The following is a 17,693-nucleotide window of genomic DNA, read 5'->3' on the forward strand; positions in this document are numbered from 1 at the left end:
TTGTGTAAAGAGTTGTCACTTTGGATGGGCTATCACCAGCAGGAGAGTGAATTTGTGTGGGGGGGTGGAGGGTGAGAAAACCTGGATTTGTGCTGGAAATGGCCCACCTGATGATCACTTTAGATAAGCTATTACCAGCTGGACAGTGGGGTGGGAGGAGGTATTTTTTCATATTCTCTGTGTATATATAAAGTCTGCTGCAGTTTCCACGGCATGCATCCGATGAAGTGAGCTGTAGCTCACGAAAGCTCATGCTCAAATAAATTGGTTAGTCTCTAAAGTGCCACAAGTACTCCTTTTCTTTTTCCTAAGCCTTAAGAATTCATTCATAGTAGGAAGAAGAAAAGGAGTACTTGTGGCACCTTAGAGACTAACCAATTTATTTGAGCATGAGCTTTCGTGAGCTACAGCTCACTTCATCGGATGCATACCGTGGAAACTTTTCTGCAGTTTCCACGGTATGCATCCGATGAAGTGAGCTATAGCTCACGAAAGCTCATGCTCAAATAAATTGGTTAGTCTCTAAGGTGCCACAAGTACTCCTTTTCTTTTTGCGAAGACAGACTAACACGGCTGTTACTCTGAAACCTGTCATTAAGGCTTAGGGTTACCTCCCTCATCCCTCTTTTACCAGTCTCTGAAGTCTCATGCTTATCTTTAGTGTATTACAAATAAAATAAACAAACAGTAAGTATGGTTCACACTTTCCCATACCAGATCAGTTTTGCTTAGAAGAGCACATAACTCTATACTGAGACATTCCAAATAGGTAACGGCAGCTACATGAACACACATTTGGCAAAGTAATGTCAAATGGCCAACTAGAAATCCAAGATGCTCATCACTCATAGGTAAGGATAAGATTTTGTCACAAAGGTCCCAGAAGTCATAGATTCCATAACTTTCAGAGACTCCTAAAACATTTCCACTTAGCCCTGTGCTACTGCGACTGGTGGGGGGCCCAGGAGCCTTGAGCTGCCACGAGCAGTGAGTGTGGGATTCCCACCCCTAACAGCAGGTCTCAGTCTCTCATCCCCCACCGCGGGGCTCAGGCTTCAGTCATCCCCAGGTCAGGCCCCACGCAATTATTCTTAGTACTTTTATTTCTTCAAGTCTTTTAAAAGCATTTTAGCGTCTGTAAAGTTTTGCTTATTACCCACGACTGGTGACTTTTACTAAAAATAACCGTGACAAAAATCTTAACCTTACTCATAGGATTTTAGGTCTTCTCACATTTAATGAGCTTCCAGTGCTTCATACTAACCAAATATAGAAAATTAACTAAAGTAACATCACCATGCAAATACACCGACGCTGACTGCAAAAAGAAGTTGCCATTAATTCATTCTCTGCAAGAGATATTCCTGAGTTAATTCCCTAGCAGGAGTTGTCAGATATTTATGGTGATCAAGTTTAGGGGTTCTCAAACAAGGGGTCACGAGGTCATTACATGGGGTGGTCGCGAGCTGTCAACCTCCACCCCAAATCCTGCTTGTCTCCAGCATTTATAATGGTGTTAAATATATTTCAAAGTGTGTTTAATTTATTGGGGGGGGGTCACACTCAGAGGCTTGCGACGTGACAGGGGTCACCAGTAAAAAAGTTTGAGACCCACAGAGTTACAGAGTAAGTACACAGAAAGAAAATAATGAACCAAAGTTTTAGAAAACAAAGAACAGTGCTAGAAACAAAGACGGTTACGAAGAACAAAAGACAAGAATTGTGCTTCAAAGTATCTGCTCAATAAAAAATGTAAAGATTCTCTTATGAGACAAATTAAGATGAAATGTAACTTACTGGTAAAGTTCCTGGTAGAGAAGCATCAAAGAAAGATACCAAAGAATTAGGTGGTGCTGCAAACTGGACTTGGGAGCCAGAGAAAAGCTTTGAGTTGGAACTGATCTGTGCATGAATTTCCAGACCTACCACTGCTACCCATGGAGCAACACTGAAAGAGAGGGGAAAAGTAAATATGATTAGTATACACTCTATTAAACCTCCGTAAGCTTCTAAACACTACAAGACCGAAAAACCCTTGCAATACCATGTGGTAGCACTGTGCTGCTGATCCATAATAAATATAGAAGGGAAATATGAGGCAAACTTTTTCATTATATACAGGTAGAGGATGGTAAGTAGGAACAATTATATAAGTAAGAAAAAAATAAAGGCCTAATCCTGTGAAATCTTACTCATATGAGTAGCATCAATCAGGCAAACCAACATGAGCAACAGCTTGCTTGATCAACCCCCAATTTTGTACCCAACCCAATTATAAATATCAATTGCATTTCATGTACTTTGATAAGTCTCCAACAAACAGGTGGCATATCAATTATGTATACATTGTCAGCTAGTCACTTGCAAGTTGGAAAAGGTTTGTACTGCATTAGCATAAACATTTGTAGTCTGATAATAAAGAAATTATAATTTTCACTGTAGAGCAACTGCTCTCTGAACGTACTCCACAAGAATGAGCGTCTACATATCATCTGAAAAGTAATTGCAATTCTCACATCCATAACTTTTATATAGGCAAGAGATGGGGGTCAGCCTTCACAGTGTGAACTGCTTGACAGTTTCTGTAAGTAATTATCTGGCCCTGTACAAATGAAGTGACACAAATATCATATTTCACTGGTGAAGTCAGGTTTGTATGACAAGATACTAGAGCAATATTAAATAACTAGATATAGTCGATAAGTGGGCTATGGAAAAACATCAAACAAATACATCAAATGCAGCATTTCTTTCAAAAGTGAACACAATAAGCTTGAGCTGTCAAGACTTGAGTTCAGGGTTCTGTCTCTCTCCTTCAACTACTGACTACATCACTACCAAAAACTGAGTAATGGGATGGAAATACTGTCACTTAGGATTAACTTTCAGGAATTTAAACAAAGTATTTTTAAACAAATAGTTTTTCTCCGTGTGTTGATTGAGATTACAAAATCATATTTGTAAAAACAAGGCTCATTAGCTATATTTCAGAAAGCAGTTAGAATTAACATCTAAGGCCCAAAACCAAAAACTCTTACACCTGCTTAACTTTACTACCTTGAGAAATCCCATTGATTTCAGTGAAACCAGTGGGAATGAAATTAACAAGACAACTCATGATAGTAAAGTTAAGCACATGAGTAAGAGTTTGCAAGATTGGGGTACCTAACTTTGCTTTCATTATTTATGCTGTTTTCTTTCTGCATTTATCTCAACAAGGAATCATATTGGACTGGCTTGGGGTGGCTTGGCAGGCAGTTACTTGTTTATGGTGGCTACAGTATTATGATCTAGAAGCTCAGGTTTCATTAAAAAAAAAAATTTAGTGTCTAGCTATGATGTTTGAAACCAAAGATATTTGCCTGAATCTGCAGAAGACCTGAAACAATACCTCTGATGAATGTGGAGAGCTTGCACTCATGTGAACAGAATCCTAATTTTGAATCAATGATGTCAATTTTAATATCAACATTAAACTACTTCATTGCTGATCAAAGTACACACAAAAGTAGAGGTGTGATGAAATTACAAGTACCTGCACAATCTACTGTGAGTGGCATCTCTTTTCTGTGTTGTGAATAGGTGGAAATTTAGACTACCTCACTTACCACCTCCCATTTTGACCTCTGATCTCAGTTCAGACTCTGAAAAACAACTGTTCTGTTTAATTTGCATTTATAGTCTGTTTCTAGTCAATTTCACATACTATACTGCAATGTTTTGTTTGCAAACACTGCAGAAGAATGATTGCTTAAAATGATTTTCACAAGGATTTTCAAGTATTTCATGGGAATATTTCCATGACTCGAGTTTGGAAAAAGCTTATTTTTACCTAAATTTTTGGCATAATTTGACCTGAAAATATCCCCTAAAAAATCTCCCTTCTAACATAGGTTTTTATTTTTCCCAGAAGCTTTCTGCATGAAGGCCCTGAACCTGCATTCAGATGCACAAAGTCAGAGCCTTGATTTCCACTCAGGTGCAAAGGTGCACCTTTGATTTCCACTCAGGTGCAATCTGAACATCAGATTGTATCAGAACTGCACCTTCCCTGAACAGGAAGCCCATACAATTCTGTACATTGCTTTATCTGTATTAGGTTCATCTAAGAAGCCAATCACTATAGCATGCAACTGCACCTGATGCCTGTGTTAAATAATGTTTAAATTATCAACTAGTGCAGGAAAAGCACAAACCCGAATTCAAATCCTGGCAGGTAGCGAGCTTCCAAAATCTCCTTTGATTCTGAAAGTTCTTAAAAACCAGTTATTTTAGCAACAGGAATATGATGCTCTAGTGTCTGATCTACTGGAACTGGTGGGAAATTGGGGAAAGGGAGGGGGTAACTTGGGTGGTAAGGTCATGAAATAGGAGGGGAAGGGGTACATAACTTGAGAGCTGATATTTGGAGTAGGTGAGGAATATTAATGGAGATGTGAAACAGTGGGGGGAATCCAAATAAGGGCATGACATTGGGGAGCATAGCAGGGGGCGGGGAAACTGGGGCAGAAGTTTCATGGGGGGAGAGATGGGTAGAGTGAAGGGTTGGGATATGGGGGGGGAGGGTGCGCGCGCGCGCGCAGGGACGCTGACTCCAAAAACAGGACAGCAATATCCCGCAGGAGGAGCGACCGGGGTGCGCATGGACCGGACCGAAACCTATCAGCCTTGTAGCCGCGTATTCCGCCCTACCCCCGGTAACCTGGACTTTACCCGCGCTCTCCCGCAGGACTATTCCCCGCTCTCCGGCCGGAAGCGATAGACCCTGGAGCCTGCGCCCTTCTCCAGGTCTGTCCGTTGTGCAGGACGGGGACATCCCCGGTCCTGCAGCGCTGAGCTAGAAGCGAGCCCCAGCAGCGCCCCAGTATGGAGGCCGCCATCTTGCGCTGGGCAGGTGATGCATCAGCTGACCTAGCCGTGGCTGCGGCGCCTCCTGGGAAATGTAGTCTCTCGGGGAGAGATTGCGGGGCGAAAAGGGGTAGGAAAACTACAACTCCCGCCAGGCCAGGCGAAACAAACAGTTCCCCTTCCCGCCCCGCCCCTCTGCCCTGGAGTCCCGCGGGGAGGATCAAGGGAGTTGGTCGCTTCCAGAGATGGAGGCCCCCCAGTATGTGCTGTGTTGGGATTGCAGGGGCGAAGCCCAGGGCTGTGTCTGTGCTGAAGGAGGAGCCTCACAGGATACACAGGCAGACGCCGCCCCGCTCCCTGAACTGAGATTTGGATCCAGAGCCCCACAGCTCAGGCTCCAGGGATTTGGGATCTACCTGTACAGATATGAGGCCAGTCCAGCTCCAGCTCCCCGCAGGGTTTCATCCAGATACCTGGCCCATCTCTCGTTAACCTTTTGCAAATGTGTGGACTCCACTTTGAAAAGATTGTGCATCATAAATTCTCCTCATCTCTCTCTCTCCCTCTGGCCTTCTATCTCTGGGGGCAGAGATAACTCAGTGGTTTGAGCATTGGCCTGCTAAACCCAGGGCTGTGAGTTCAATCCTTGAGATGGCCTTTAGGGATCTGGGGCAAAAACTGGGAATTGGTCCTGCAGGGGGTTGGACTAGATGACCTCCTGAGGTCCCTTCTAGCCCTGATATTCTGTGATTCTCTGGATCAACTGCAAATGGGCCTTCTCCCACTCTCTGTCCAATCACAACCGCTTTGGATTGTTATCATCTCCGGCCAAGGGTCTGGCTAACAGAAATTGTGTTTTATAATCAAAGGCCTCCTGGCCCATAAGATTACCAGTTAACCCCTTGCAAAGGACAGTTTCACACGGTGCCAAAAGACATTAGTGCTTTGTATCAAAACATCTTGCTGTAACAAGCCTTGATACTTGATTCTTCAGTGCTTGCAGTATGCAGGCTCATCCTATTAAAATAACAGCAATCCTGGAGATCCTAGAACAGAAGGTAATCCCAATACCTTGATTTTATTGATAGTTATGAATTTATTTTAATTTAAATTGCTTAAGTACTGATAATGCAAGCTGCTCTGTTTGGCTAACCCCTGGCTCCATACACGCAAAGACAGAGTAACTTGCGCATGGGCCAGTCTTTGGGGAAGTCCCATCATCTCTCTGTGGCCCTCCCACCCTGTGTCCATCTTGTTTATTTAATAATAAACTCTTTGGGACAGAGACTGTTTTACTACGTGTAAACTAGCGCAATAGGGCATGATCAGGGTAGGGCCTCGAGGGCTCTTGTAATACAAATAAATAATAACAATAATCATCCATTGTCACATATTTATGCAAACATCACAGTTGCTAGTTATACAGCTACAGGGCATGGAGAATAGAATTAACAACTCTGTTCTAGATCACAGGCCTGTGGAGCTTAAATGAGAATAGTCATTAGCTGTTGTTTATATCATTTTTTGTAGGCCAACTGCTAGGAAAACATAATCAGTGACAAACATTTGAACAGATCTGATCTCATCCAGTAGAGGACAGTGGTGCACATAGACACCAGCTAGTATTTTGCAACCCTTATGCCTCACATCTTGCCAAACCTCAAAATGTAGAATGCAAGGAAGTTGTGGCTGCCAAAAGCTCAGAAAACTGTGGAGGACAAATTATTTAGAAAAGATAGCATGTTCTATTATTTTGGTTCCATAGTTCTGTTTTTTATATATATAAATAATTAAAAAGTGAGTTAGTGAGGTGAGAAGGATATTAATTAATTTTAAGAGAGAGCTGAACAAATTTATGAGTGCCGTTGTATGACAGGGTTGGTTGTGATGGTGAGGGGCAGGGCTCAACAGGCTTACTTCGAGTTTATGCCTTATGTTCCTAAAGCAGATGCTTCAGGGTTTCAGCTGGCCACTTGAAGGGTCAGGAAGGGATTTTCCTCCCCACATCAATGCATTCTGGGAGTTGGTTTTTTTTTTTTTTTTTTTAATTTTCTTCCTCTGAAACATCAAGGATGGCCACAGGGGGAGAAGGAAACTTGGGCAGGGTGGGCCAGGGCTCTGAGGTGTTCCGGGCATTCTCTCCCTCAAGAGCTTGTCTAACTGATTGCTATAAGTGGGATCAGGAAAGAATTTCCCCCAGGTCAGATTGACAGGGACCTTAGGGGTTTTTTGCTTTTCTCTGTAGTATGGGTAGAGGTCACTTGCCAGGATTATCTGGGTATCTCTCAGTTAATCATTTCCCTGCCACTGTGGGGGCCTGGGCACTCTAGCACCTGATTCACTGCCTGTGATGCATAACAGGCTAGTCCCCTGAGGGTTGTAATACTCTGGACTCATTTCATTTGGGTTTAGTGTGTTGGTACTGCATAGTGTGGGTGGCCTGTGATGTGCAGGAAGTCAGATTAGATGATTCCTTCTGGCCTTAAATTGTGTGACTCTATGTTCCTTATAAAAAGTACCATTTGAGAGGTATGCTTAGTAGGTATTTATTTCTATTTATTTGTACAATCCAGAACTTTGGGAGTGCTGGTTTCTGGGATTATCCCCTCAAAAGCTGATGAGTGGAAAATAATGAGTCAAAATAAAAAAATCCTTGTAGCAAAGATGTACTGGACCCAGCAGCTCAGTGTCACTTTTGGGAGAAAGAAGATCCATGTTGCCTCTGCATCATCCCCTGCAGTAGTGCCCTGGGATGTTCAGAGCTCCTAACTTGAATTGCAGATCAGTGCTGTTTAATCAGTAGTTTTATTTTAAAGTTTTAATTTATTTATCTTGCAATAAACTCTGTATGGGCCCCAATGGAGCTGAATGGGGCTCCATGCAGGTGCAGGGTTAGCCCCTGGCAAACTCATTGAAGGATGAGACTATTGTGCAACCAAATGATATTTTGATAACAAGTTATTTCCTTTCACCATTGTCTCCAGAAGTTAACCTGGATTTTATAATTATTTGCTGCTTTATAGGGAGTGGTAGATAAAAGCAGACACTTTTGAATGTGGTAATTATGTTTGTACCAGTTGAAAATGGCAAGTTTTTGGCTATTGTACTTTCTTTTAAGTCCAGTATTGTGGTGTAGTAGAAGATTTCACAAATAATAAGTAAGAAGTTAAAACCTTATGAATATTAAAACCATGCTAGGTAAAGCCCCACATTGCTATGCTCTAGCAGATTTCTCCCCTTTGAATATATGATTGAAAAAGGGAAGGGGTCACTTAATACGTTGAAAGGGGCATCCACCTTCCATACCTAAATAACCTTCTCATGCCCCTCACTTAAATTGTAGTTTTGGCAAAGATCCAGTGTTTGTGCTTCAAGCTGCCCCACACACCCTCTTACTTCCTTTCCCAGAAAATCCTATTTTTTAAAAATCTTTCTGATTGGCCCTCTTTCACACACACTAGGCTGATCAATTGCAGGCAAGCTGGGAATAACTGTCTTTCCCAACAGATTGCTTTGAGCTAAAGGGCTCTGTGGTTTTTGTTCCTTTGGACCCTAGTCAGTGACAGTCACTTTACAATGTGTTTATAGATCATGTCCTGCCTTGGAATAGCAGGGTGTCTCCAGTGTTGCGTAAAGACTCTCATGACAGTAGATCTGTACTAATCATGTAGGCTTCCCTATTGGTGAGAGCCCAAGGGACAGTTTTCTGTGAATCTGAACTTATTACTATTGGAATGTAGCTGATGCCTGAGAGGAAACTGGAATTTCATGTAGGATAAAAACTCTACTTAGTGTATCATCTAAACCATACACACCCACTTATTTGAAAGACGATCTTCCTGAATTTCAGTTTAGAGGGTTTGACCGCTCTAAATTTTGCTTTCTTGTAATCTATGTTTAGCATACGTTCTTATCCCTTTTGTGGACTGGAAGATCTCCCTGTAGCGTATCAGGGATTGGGGTATTCAGGCCTAAGTATTTGTTGGATGGCTCACAGACTGTCTGCAGTGTCTTATTTCAGCATGTGAAATAAAAACAGGCAGGGGTTTCTGTTATATTTTGAAGTGGAGGGTGTGGCTTTTGGAAGAGTGGATCCCATGTCTATTGAAAACCAAATGTCCTACAAGGAAAAGGAATGAAGATGATAATATTGAGTATGGAAACCAACTATGGTAAGGGATGTTTTCAGGCTTCTGTATCTCCTAAAACCACATTTTTATCTTGAAAGCTGTTTTTTTCTACAGGTATAACAAAGAAGACTCTCCTCACATCCTGCAATTTTCAGCTAGTAAGTACAAGGATTTTTCATAGCAGATCAGACCATGGTCCAACTCATCATGCTTCTTGCAGTGACTGATATTTTTTGCCACCTTCTTCTAAAGTAAAAAAAAAAAAAAAAAAAAGTTAACCAATTAGGCAATATCTTATATTAGGAGAAGGGAGGGAGGGCATTTTTTTTCCTGACCACAGCAGATAAGCAGCTAAAGTAGTTGCCTTGTATGATCCACTAATCAAGTCTCTGCATACATACAGACATACTGCGGTAAGGTGGGTGGTATGGGCCTCCAGGTTTGAGGGGATCTTCTAACAAAGCATGGAAGAGTATAGTAATAAACAAAATAGTATTCTTTACTGGGGCAGTGAGTGCCTCTCACCAGTTTGTTTTATTAAAAGTGCTACTACTGATCATAAAAAGGTGCCAAGCTAACCTAAGACAAAAACCATCTAATAAAAATATATTGGCCATCAAATGATATTATACAATAAACGCAACACAAACAAAAAAGTCAGAAGGTGTGTCAAGTAGTCCCCACAGGCTGTGTCCTAGGATGTGTCTCTGGCACGAAGATCCCTGGCCTAACACTGCAGCAGTTCTATGCAGAGTTTTACATTCCAACTGAATGCGTCAGGGTGTGTGTATATATTTTGTATTTGAGGTTAATTTAACTTGGTTGGAAATAAGATCATTGGCTCCATCCTTTAATTATCTGAATGCTGTTTTTAATAGGTTGGAGGCCCTGCAATTTGCATTCTGTGCAACCCTAATTTTGGAAAATAATATCTGGCATCCGTAGAAGAAAATCACCTGTGACACAACACTCTCCTTATGTTTCAGTTTACTTGGATAGGGCAGAGGTACTGTTGTCCTCACTGCACCTGTGGAAGCCGTCAGACTATTCCCTATGGTCAAATTCACAGATGGCATAAGTGAGCACAGATCCACTGTTTTCACTCAACAATGAGTAGAACTTCAGCTATATCTAACCTAATATCTCTGCTAACCAAGTAGAACCAAACGCCTCCCCTCCCCCCAGAATGGTACTCAAATATTGTGGGCATAGGGATGTTTTTCCAGCATCTTTAGCGGCACTGAAGCTCTTTCTTCTCTTTCTCTAAGTTACTGGACATGCACAATGTTTGCAGTCCTCTTCATCTTGTGAGCTTTTACTGCTTTTTGACATGATTTCCAGCTGACATCCATTCCTTTTCATTGGGAACCCATGGTATTTTCAGGGTGACCACACCCTATGGTATTGGTCCCAGCTTAAAGGTCTTTGAGCTAAAATACTGGAACTCAGGAACCATATCAGGTTTATATTTAGGTACTACACAGTACTCCAGGAAGCTATATTTTGATATAGCAGAGACAGTGACCAAAGTGGACAAATTACAGAAACATTAATTAATTTGTTTTGTGATCCTGTAATAATGTTTTCCTATTCCTTATTTTCTGTCTGTTTTTCCCTCTCCCAATTCTTCATTTTGTGTAGTGAAAGGAGAAGGTGTGTGGAGGATTTGAAGACACTATCTTTTTCTCCTCTCTCCTTATATTTTGCTAATATTTTTGTTTATTTTTCTCCCCCTTCCTTATCTTTAACTGCAATTGCAAAGAGCTGTTATTGGTAACTATGTCTGAGGCTTCATATATTTCCTAAATTAAGAGCAACAACTCTTGTTAGAAACTACGACTTGATATATAAGGTCAGAGCTATAAGATTTCAGCGGCATATGGTTTCACATAACACAGGCCTAGATCAAGAACTTCCTCCTATGACCCCTGGATATAAGGGAAAACACTAAGTGCTATTATACAAGGCACAAGTCTAAATCCTAACCTTTTGTTGTTTCTGAAGCCAGTGTGACACAGTCCTATGGCTTATCAGAACTATTTATTTTCAGACAAACTATACCATCCAAACTACATTTGAAATATTAATTGTCTATCCCAACATCCTTTCAAATTATTCAGAGCTTCAGTTTCATGCGCTCACTTCAGTTTTAAGATTCCAGTTGACAACCTCGCCCAAGGAAAAAATAGAAACAAAGACCAATACTAAGTTTGTTTAAGACGAAAAACTCCACTGATCCCAGAAATACACATCAAAGTGTTTTCCCTGTGTTAAAAACAACTCTGTCTCATATGAAATAGGTGGAGGAACTGTTTGAAAGAGTTGTTAAGCAACACAATACTTGTGGTAAAGCCCATTATAATAATGGCATTATTTTAGTCTAAAATTATTTTTTTAATTACAAACTTTAAAAATAATCTCAAGAGTTAAATCCCAGTCCAGTGCTATTTTTCATAGAGGAATTTTTGTAAAATGCAGGATTATTTATAGGTTACAAGCACTTCAAGGGGGTACATTATAAAAGAAAATGATACTCTAGAGCTTTAGTACTGTGCTGATAAGTCTGCCTTTATTGTACTTAACACAGATGATTGCTTTGAATCTTCTGAAGCAATAAGAAATGAGAATTAAAAACTCTTGACCAGTTGCAATGTTCTGATTATTTGTTGATGTTTTTTCAGTGGAATAAGGTAAAATGACAAAAAAGAGCAAATTCTGAAGATGAACCTAATAGGTGTTTGTAATAGTGCATCATCACCTCATGGGCACCCCCTTGTCTCTGGTCGCAGCATTGTATAGGGCCTTTCTCTGGCATCCCACTCCACTGGGGTTTCCCTTGGCCTTCTCAGCCTTCATCTTCCCCCTATGGGTGCTCTGGGGCTTAGCCCTTCAGCCAATCACATGAAGTCTAAACCCCTTCTGGGGAAACATGAATAAGTCCAAATGAAAGTTCAAACAAATCTTCAAACTAATACTACTTCCACCCCTCTCAGGCCCGACTTAATTCTCTTGGGTATGTCTACACAGCATTTTGGAGTAAGCAAGAGGGAGGCTGAGTGGGCAGACTTGGGCTAGCAGGGCTCATGTTAGGGCTCTAAAAATAGCCTTTTAGACAGCACGTAGAAGTTGTGACTTGGGCTCTGAAACCTAGAAAGGGGAGCAGTCTTACACCTTCCTGTTAGTTGCTTTTCCTGTTACAAATCCTTGTGTCTGTCTTTTTGGTCTTTAAGTTACACCATCTTTGACTCCCAAGGCCAGATCCTCAGCTGACGTAAATTGAAGTAGTTCTTTTGACTACAGTGAATTCTGTGGAGCTATACCAGTTCACACCAGCTGAGGATCTGGACCACACTGGCTTACACTGACTCCTCATTGAGTAACTGATATAACCATTGTCAGCAGCTTTGAACCTGGCCCCAAGGATTTTAATTGCATTCAAAGATTCCCTTACTTATGACCTTAGGAAGCTGGAGTATAAAGTCACTTGTCCTTCTCCTTCAGTAAGGTGCATTGATTTTGATGCATACTATATAATTTATTTATATTGGACACGTGTGTCAAGTTTGCTGACACAGATAGTGGGCATTGTAATCAAGAAGTGTAAACAGGGCTCTCCTGAGAATAAAGAGAGAATGATAAAGCGCTTGACCAGGCTTCTTGAAGCTCCTTTATTCTGCAAGTTCCATCTTCAGGCTTTTCTCCCAGCACCCAAAATCAGGTGCTCAGATACCACAGTGATGATTGGGGAGTAAATGCCTAGAAAGATAGATTAGCTGGACAGACAGCATTTTCAGCCCGATACAGAAAGGCTTATCAGTTTCTCATCTTGATAGTGGGTACTTCATAGCCATGATGTGTAGGCCTGTTTATTTTTATTCATCACCCAAAGAATTTATTTGTATGAATATATGAGTGCGTATGAATGGTTCCAGATGGACAGCCCTGAGCAACAAGTTCCTTTGTTTAGCTACAAAACAGATACAGCATGGAAAACATCCTCCTCCATGTTGTCCTAAATCCTTAACTGGTGGCATCATCTCCATAGCCCTTGGCCTTTATGCTGAAACTGCCAACTAGTGCAAAGAGTGGTGATTTTTGTAATATGAACTGCTGTCCATTGACAATAGAGTCATTTCACATAGGCTATTGAGCAGCCATCAGAAGAACTTTCAGCACCTTTTGGGCTGGTTTTGAACTGAGGTAAAAGTTTCTATTTGAAAACTTGGCCCCATTGGAAGTTTTTCCATTAACTTAAATGGGGCCAGGATTTAACCCTCTATATTTTGTTACCATTCCCTTGTGCCTTTCAGTCTACCCAGGTTATCGGTACCCAGCACATAATCCCCTTCATCCATGTACCAGATAAACTGACAAATCAAACATACCTATACCTCCATTAAGAAGAGTACTTATGCCCATAACTGTGCTGTTCCTCCAGGATCTTGGGCTCTTATTAAATTTCCATTTTCATAACACAGAAAGTAATAATCTGAAGTATGCCCTCAACGCCTGGTACACCATGCAGCCTTCCACTCTACAGTTACCTCTGCACTCCATGTCTAACATTAAGGTGTTGCTGCACAATATTCAGTTTTGGTGAAAAACTCTATGTAGGCTCTAGTGACTGCTAGTGTACTTCTTCTTCTCCAAATATGCTGTGTTGTTGAGAAGGCTAGTGATGCTCCTCCAGTGCTCCCACCAAGGTGCTCTCTGGTCTACACAGTAGCAGAGAACGTGGAGAAAGGAGCATAGATCACAGGCATTACTGTAGGACAAAGCCAGAGATGCCATCGTACACCTTTACCAGCACTCAAACGACTATGGTTAACATCAGGAGGAGGACATAAGGGAACATATTACTACATAGATACAGTACAAAGAACACCCATTCATGAATTTTAATGGTTTAAAGGGAGAGGAAAGGAGAGACAAAGGGAAGAGGGACATGGAAAAAGATATCAGAGGTGGATTCGTTGGCTCAGAAATTATCTTGGAAGTCCTGAAACACGCTGTAAGATACAAACTCTTTAGCTCTAGCTCCTGCAGCAACCACTGGACCAATCTTACAGACTTTATTGATGCAAAACTCTCATTGAAGTCCATGGGAGTTTTGTGAGCGCAAGGTCTGCAGGATCAGCCTTGTCACAGAAACTGCCATGTCTACTGGCTCATATTGAATTCCTTGCACATGCCGCAGGATAGCGTTAAGCAAAGATGAAATAGAAACTTCAAAGATTATCCAATTTATTAAATGCTCCAATATGTGCAAAGCAGGAACATCTCCTAAATGTTTGGTTTCAGACTGCAATTTACCAATCAGTTACTGGAACTGAACCACTTCAATCTCACACCAGTTACTGATTGATAGGTTAATAAGTTTCTACACAGAGAATCTGGCTCCCATAATTGGAGATTTAAGGGCAAATCTCAGATCATGTAAAATAATAACAGTGCTTAATCTTTCCCCCCTTCCTCTCCCACCCCTACACCTTTCTCCCTTTAATATAGCAGAAAAGGGAAGAATCACAATGACAGATACATGTGTGCTGATGTATAACTCTTCATATGACTGTTGCCCTCAAGGCAGCACAAATTTTTCAACCTTTTATAAGTAATAAAATTGGAAAGGAGATGCACTTTGATACTAGATTTAACAAATACCAATCCAAAGCCAAAATACTAAGTCAAGAGCTAAATATACCCTAAATAGTTAGAGCCAGATCCTGCTCCCATTTAAGTCAATAGGAACTTTGCAATGGGGGCACCAGTGGGCTCCCAACTATGTTAATTAGTTATGGGTTTTCCTTAACCCACAGGGGCTGGGGTTTTAAATAGTGAAAATAAGCTCCACCTTTCATATGGTTTTCAGACTACACAGGGGAAGTCTCCCTCTTGTTGGCTAGCTTCCCCGCCTCCTTGGAAGAGATGTAGCAGGAGGCAGACAGAAGTCTGTCCCCTCCTGTCAGGAGCACAGAGAAGATTTTCCATACAGAAGCTGGGAAAGAGAGCAGCCAATGCCATTTTCACAAGAGGGGTATGAGAGAAGTGAGCAAAATAAACCCAGCAGCTCTGGGTGGCTCTGCTTTCTCCTCTCCCACTGTGAAAAATGGGATAGTTCCTGCCTACTCCTCCTTTCTCCTCTCTAATGCTGAAACACCAAGCCTGGAAAAGAGGATTCCTTTTGGCGCTGCCTTTCAGATGTGGGGCTCGGAGGCAAGGATAGTGCAGAATTGTGGGACTGGTAGCTGGGGCAGCTTTGAGAGCTGGGAGCACAAAATTAGCTCATTTGGGGCTGCGGGTTCAGAGTCATTATGGGGAAAGGAACACAAAATTAACTGATGTAGGGATGCAGTGGCCAAAACTATATCTCAGTATAAATTGGCAACACCAGCTTTCACAAAGAGTGGAGCTGGGCAGGGAACGTCAAAAATCAAAAGATGGCTCAAAAAACATTATTTAATGTACACTTAATGCTAAAAATACAGTACCACTTATTGGTGAAGGTGGTACCTACATCAATTATAATGATATAAATTGAGCAAGTTGAATTACAATGTAGCCACTTTTATCACATACAGATTATTTTTGACAAGTTAATTAAATTGCATGTGTCCAGTTAAGCTATTCATTTTACAACTTGTCTATTCACAAGGTGTCTGTGTTCTTAGCTTAGATGTTCAGGGTCTGATTTTCCACTGCTTTGCCCATATGTACTATGAATGCATCAGAATGGTAGTTTTCAGTATTGACAACCCCAAGCATTCAAAAAATTTTGAGTCAAGCTCCCTCCCCCCAAAAATCATAAGATGGCCTAAAAATCATGGGACTTTTAAAAATAAATGCTGGGTTCTTTTTATTTGCCTTCTGATTTTTGAGCCACTAGGGTTCATTTTTTTCAAGGTCTGTTCTGCAATTATGAAGGACGGAAACTTACTTTTAAAAAAATGAAAGCTGAGAGTCTCATGTAATATAATATGACTCCAGGAACTGGGGCTTGAAGTAAAACAAGAAATTTCACAAGATTCATAACAAAATGATGAGAAATGGAAATCACAGAATTTTACCCCCACTTTGCAAAAGGTGTAATTTACTACACCAGGGTAAAGCAAATGGCTACACAAGGTAGTGGAATATCAGAACTTCAGTATAGATCCCATACTGGAACCAGGTATAGTCAGTCAGTTGGTAATAGAATCTGTTGATTTACTAAGGCCTGGTCTACACTACAGAGTTAGGTCGATGCAAGACCTAACTGTGGGAGTGTCTACACTTAAAATTTCACTCTCGCCAACGGAACTGCCCTGCTACACCAACTTAATAACTCCACCTCCACGAGTAGTGTAGAATCAAGGTCAGTGTAATTAGGTAAATGAATGTCCATGTAGACCAGTGGTCTCCAACCGTTTTAAGCACAAGATCACTTTTTGCTCTACCTACGCAGGATCTACCTCAAAGAAAAAGTAGAAGTAACAGTAATCACACAAACCCCAATACCCTTGCCCCGCCCCTGCCCATCCCCTTTCCCTGAGGCCATACCCCTTGTCCAAGGTCCTGCCCCATTCACTCCATCCCCCCTCCCTCCTTCGCTCATTCTCCCCCACCCTCACTCACTTTCATCAGGCTGGGACAGGGGTTTGGGTGCAGGAGGGGGTGTGGGCTCTGGGCTGGGGCTGAGGGGTTTGGAGTGTGGGAGGGGCTTCAGGCTGAGCCTGGGGTTAGGGTGCAAGAATGGGTTCAGGGTGCAGGCTCTGGGAGGGAGTTTGGGTGCGGGAGGGGTCTCAGGGCTGGGCAGGAGGTTCGGGTAAAGGAGGGGATGCTGGCTTCTGGAGGGGGCTCAGTGCTTGGGGAGTGGGTTGGGGTGAAGGCTGTGGGCTCTAGGAGGGGGCTGAAGCAAGGGGTTGGGGTGCAGGAGGGGATGCGGGGTGCGGGAGGGGACTCAGGGCTGGGGCTAGAGTTTGAGGTGCAGGAAGGGGTGTGGCCTCTGGGAGGGAGTTTGGGCGTGGGGAGGCTCAGGGCTGGGGCAGGAGGTTGAGGTGCAGGAGGGGGTTCAGGGCTGGGGCAGGGGGTTGGAATGTGGGAGGAGCTGGGGGTGTGGGCTCTGGCTGGGTGCCACTTACTTCAGGTGGCTCCTGGGTTGTGGTGCAGCAGAGCTAAGGCAGGCTTCCTGCCTGCCATGGCCCCGTGCCCTCCTGGAAGCGGACGGCATGTCCGGCAGTAGCTTCTGAGGGGGAGGAGGGGAGGTGGCTCTGTGTGCTGATCCTGTCCGCAGGCACCACCCCCGCAGCTCCCATTGGCCGTGGTTTCCCGTTTCCAGCCAATGGGAGCTGCAGGGGCAGTGCCTGCAAGCAAGGGCAGCATACAGAGAGCTCCTTGTCCCTCCCCACCCAGGAGCCACTGCCAGACATGCCGGCTGCTTCCGGGAGCAGCGCAGGACCAGGGCAGGCAGGGAGCCTACCTTAGCTTTGCTGCACCACCAGACTGTTAGCGGCCAATCTCCCAGTTTGGCTGCAGGAGGGTTGGCAACCCTAGACTGAGATCGATGGTCAGAGGTTCCATGATCAACCAGTCGATCGAGATCTACCGGTTGGTGACCACTGATGTAGACACTGCATTGCTTATAGTGACTGTTACTGGCTTTCAGGAGTCATCCCACAATGTTCCACACTGATAGTACAATCAATACAAGCAGTCTTGGTGAGGACGCGCACCGCCGAC

At 42.7% G+C, this 17,693-nt stretch overlaps 1 protein-coding gene across 4 annotated transcripts in view; it reads right to left on the reverse strand.

Annotated features, from left to right (window-relative positions):
* Positions 1-4,907, reverse strand: part of GATB (glutamyl-tRNA amidotransferase subunit B) — an 86,191-nt gene extending 81,284 nt beyond the window's left edge. For all 4 annotated transcript variants that reach the window (XR_012158598.2, XR_012158594.2, XR_012158597.2 and 1 more), the window contains exons 1-2: positions 4,714-4,907; positions 1,798-1,948 (exon numbers count right to left, since the gene is read on the reverse strand). Coding sequence is in view for 1 of the 4 variants with exons in the window: in XM_073341349.2 (XP_073197450.2) it covers positions 1,798-1,948; positions 4,714-4,880 (318 nt within the window). In the remaining 3 variants the exon portion in view is untranslated. The remainder of the gene's footprint in view (positions 1-1,797; positions 1,949-4,713) is intronic.
* Between the last annotated feature and the right edge of the window lie 12,786 nt (positions 4,908-17,693).

Source organism: Lepidochelys kempii, chromosome 4, assembly GCF_965140285.1.
Source record: "Lepidochelys kempii isolate rLepKem1 chromosome 4, rLepKem1.hap1, whole genome shotgun sequence".
NCBI classification, from domain to species: domain Eukaryota; kingdom Metazoa; phylum Chordata; order Testudines; family Cheloniidae; genus Lepidochelys; species Lepidochelys kempii.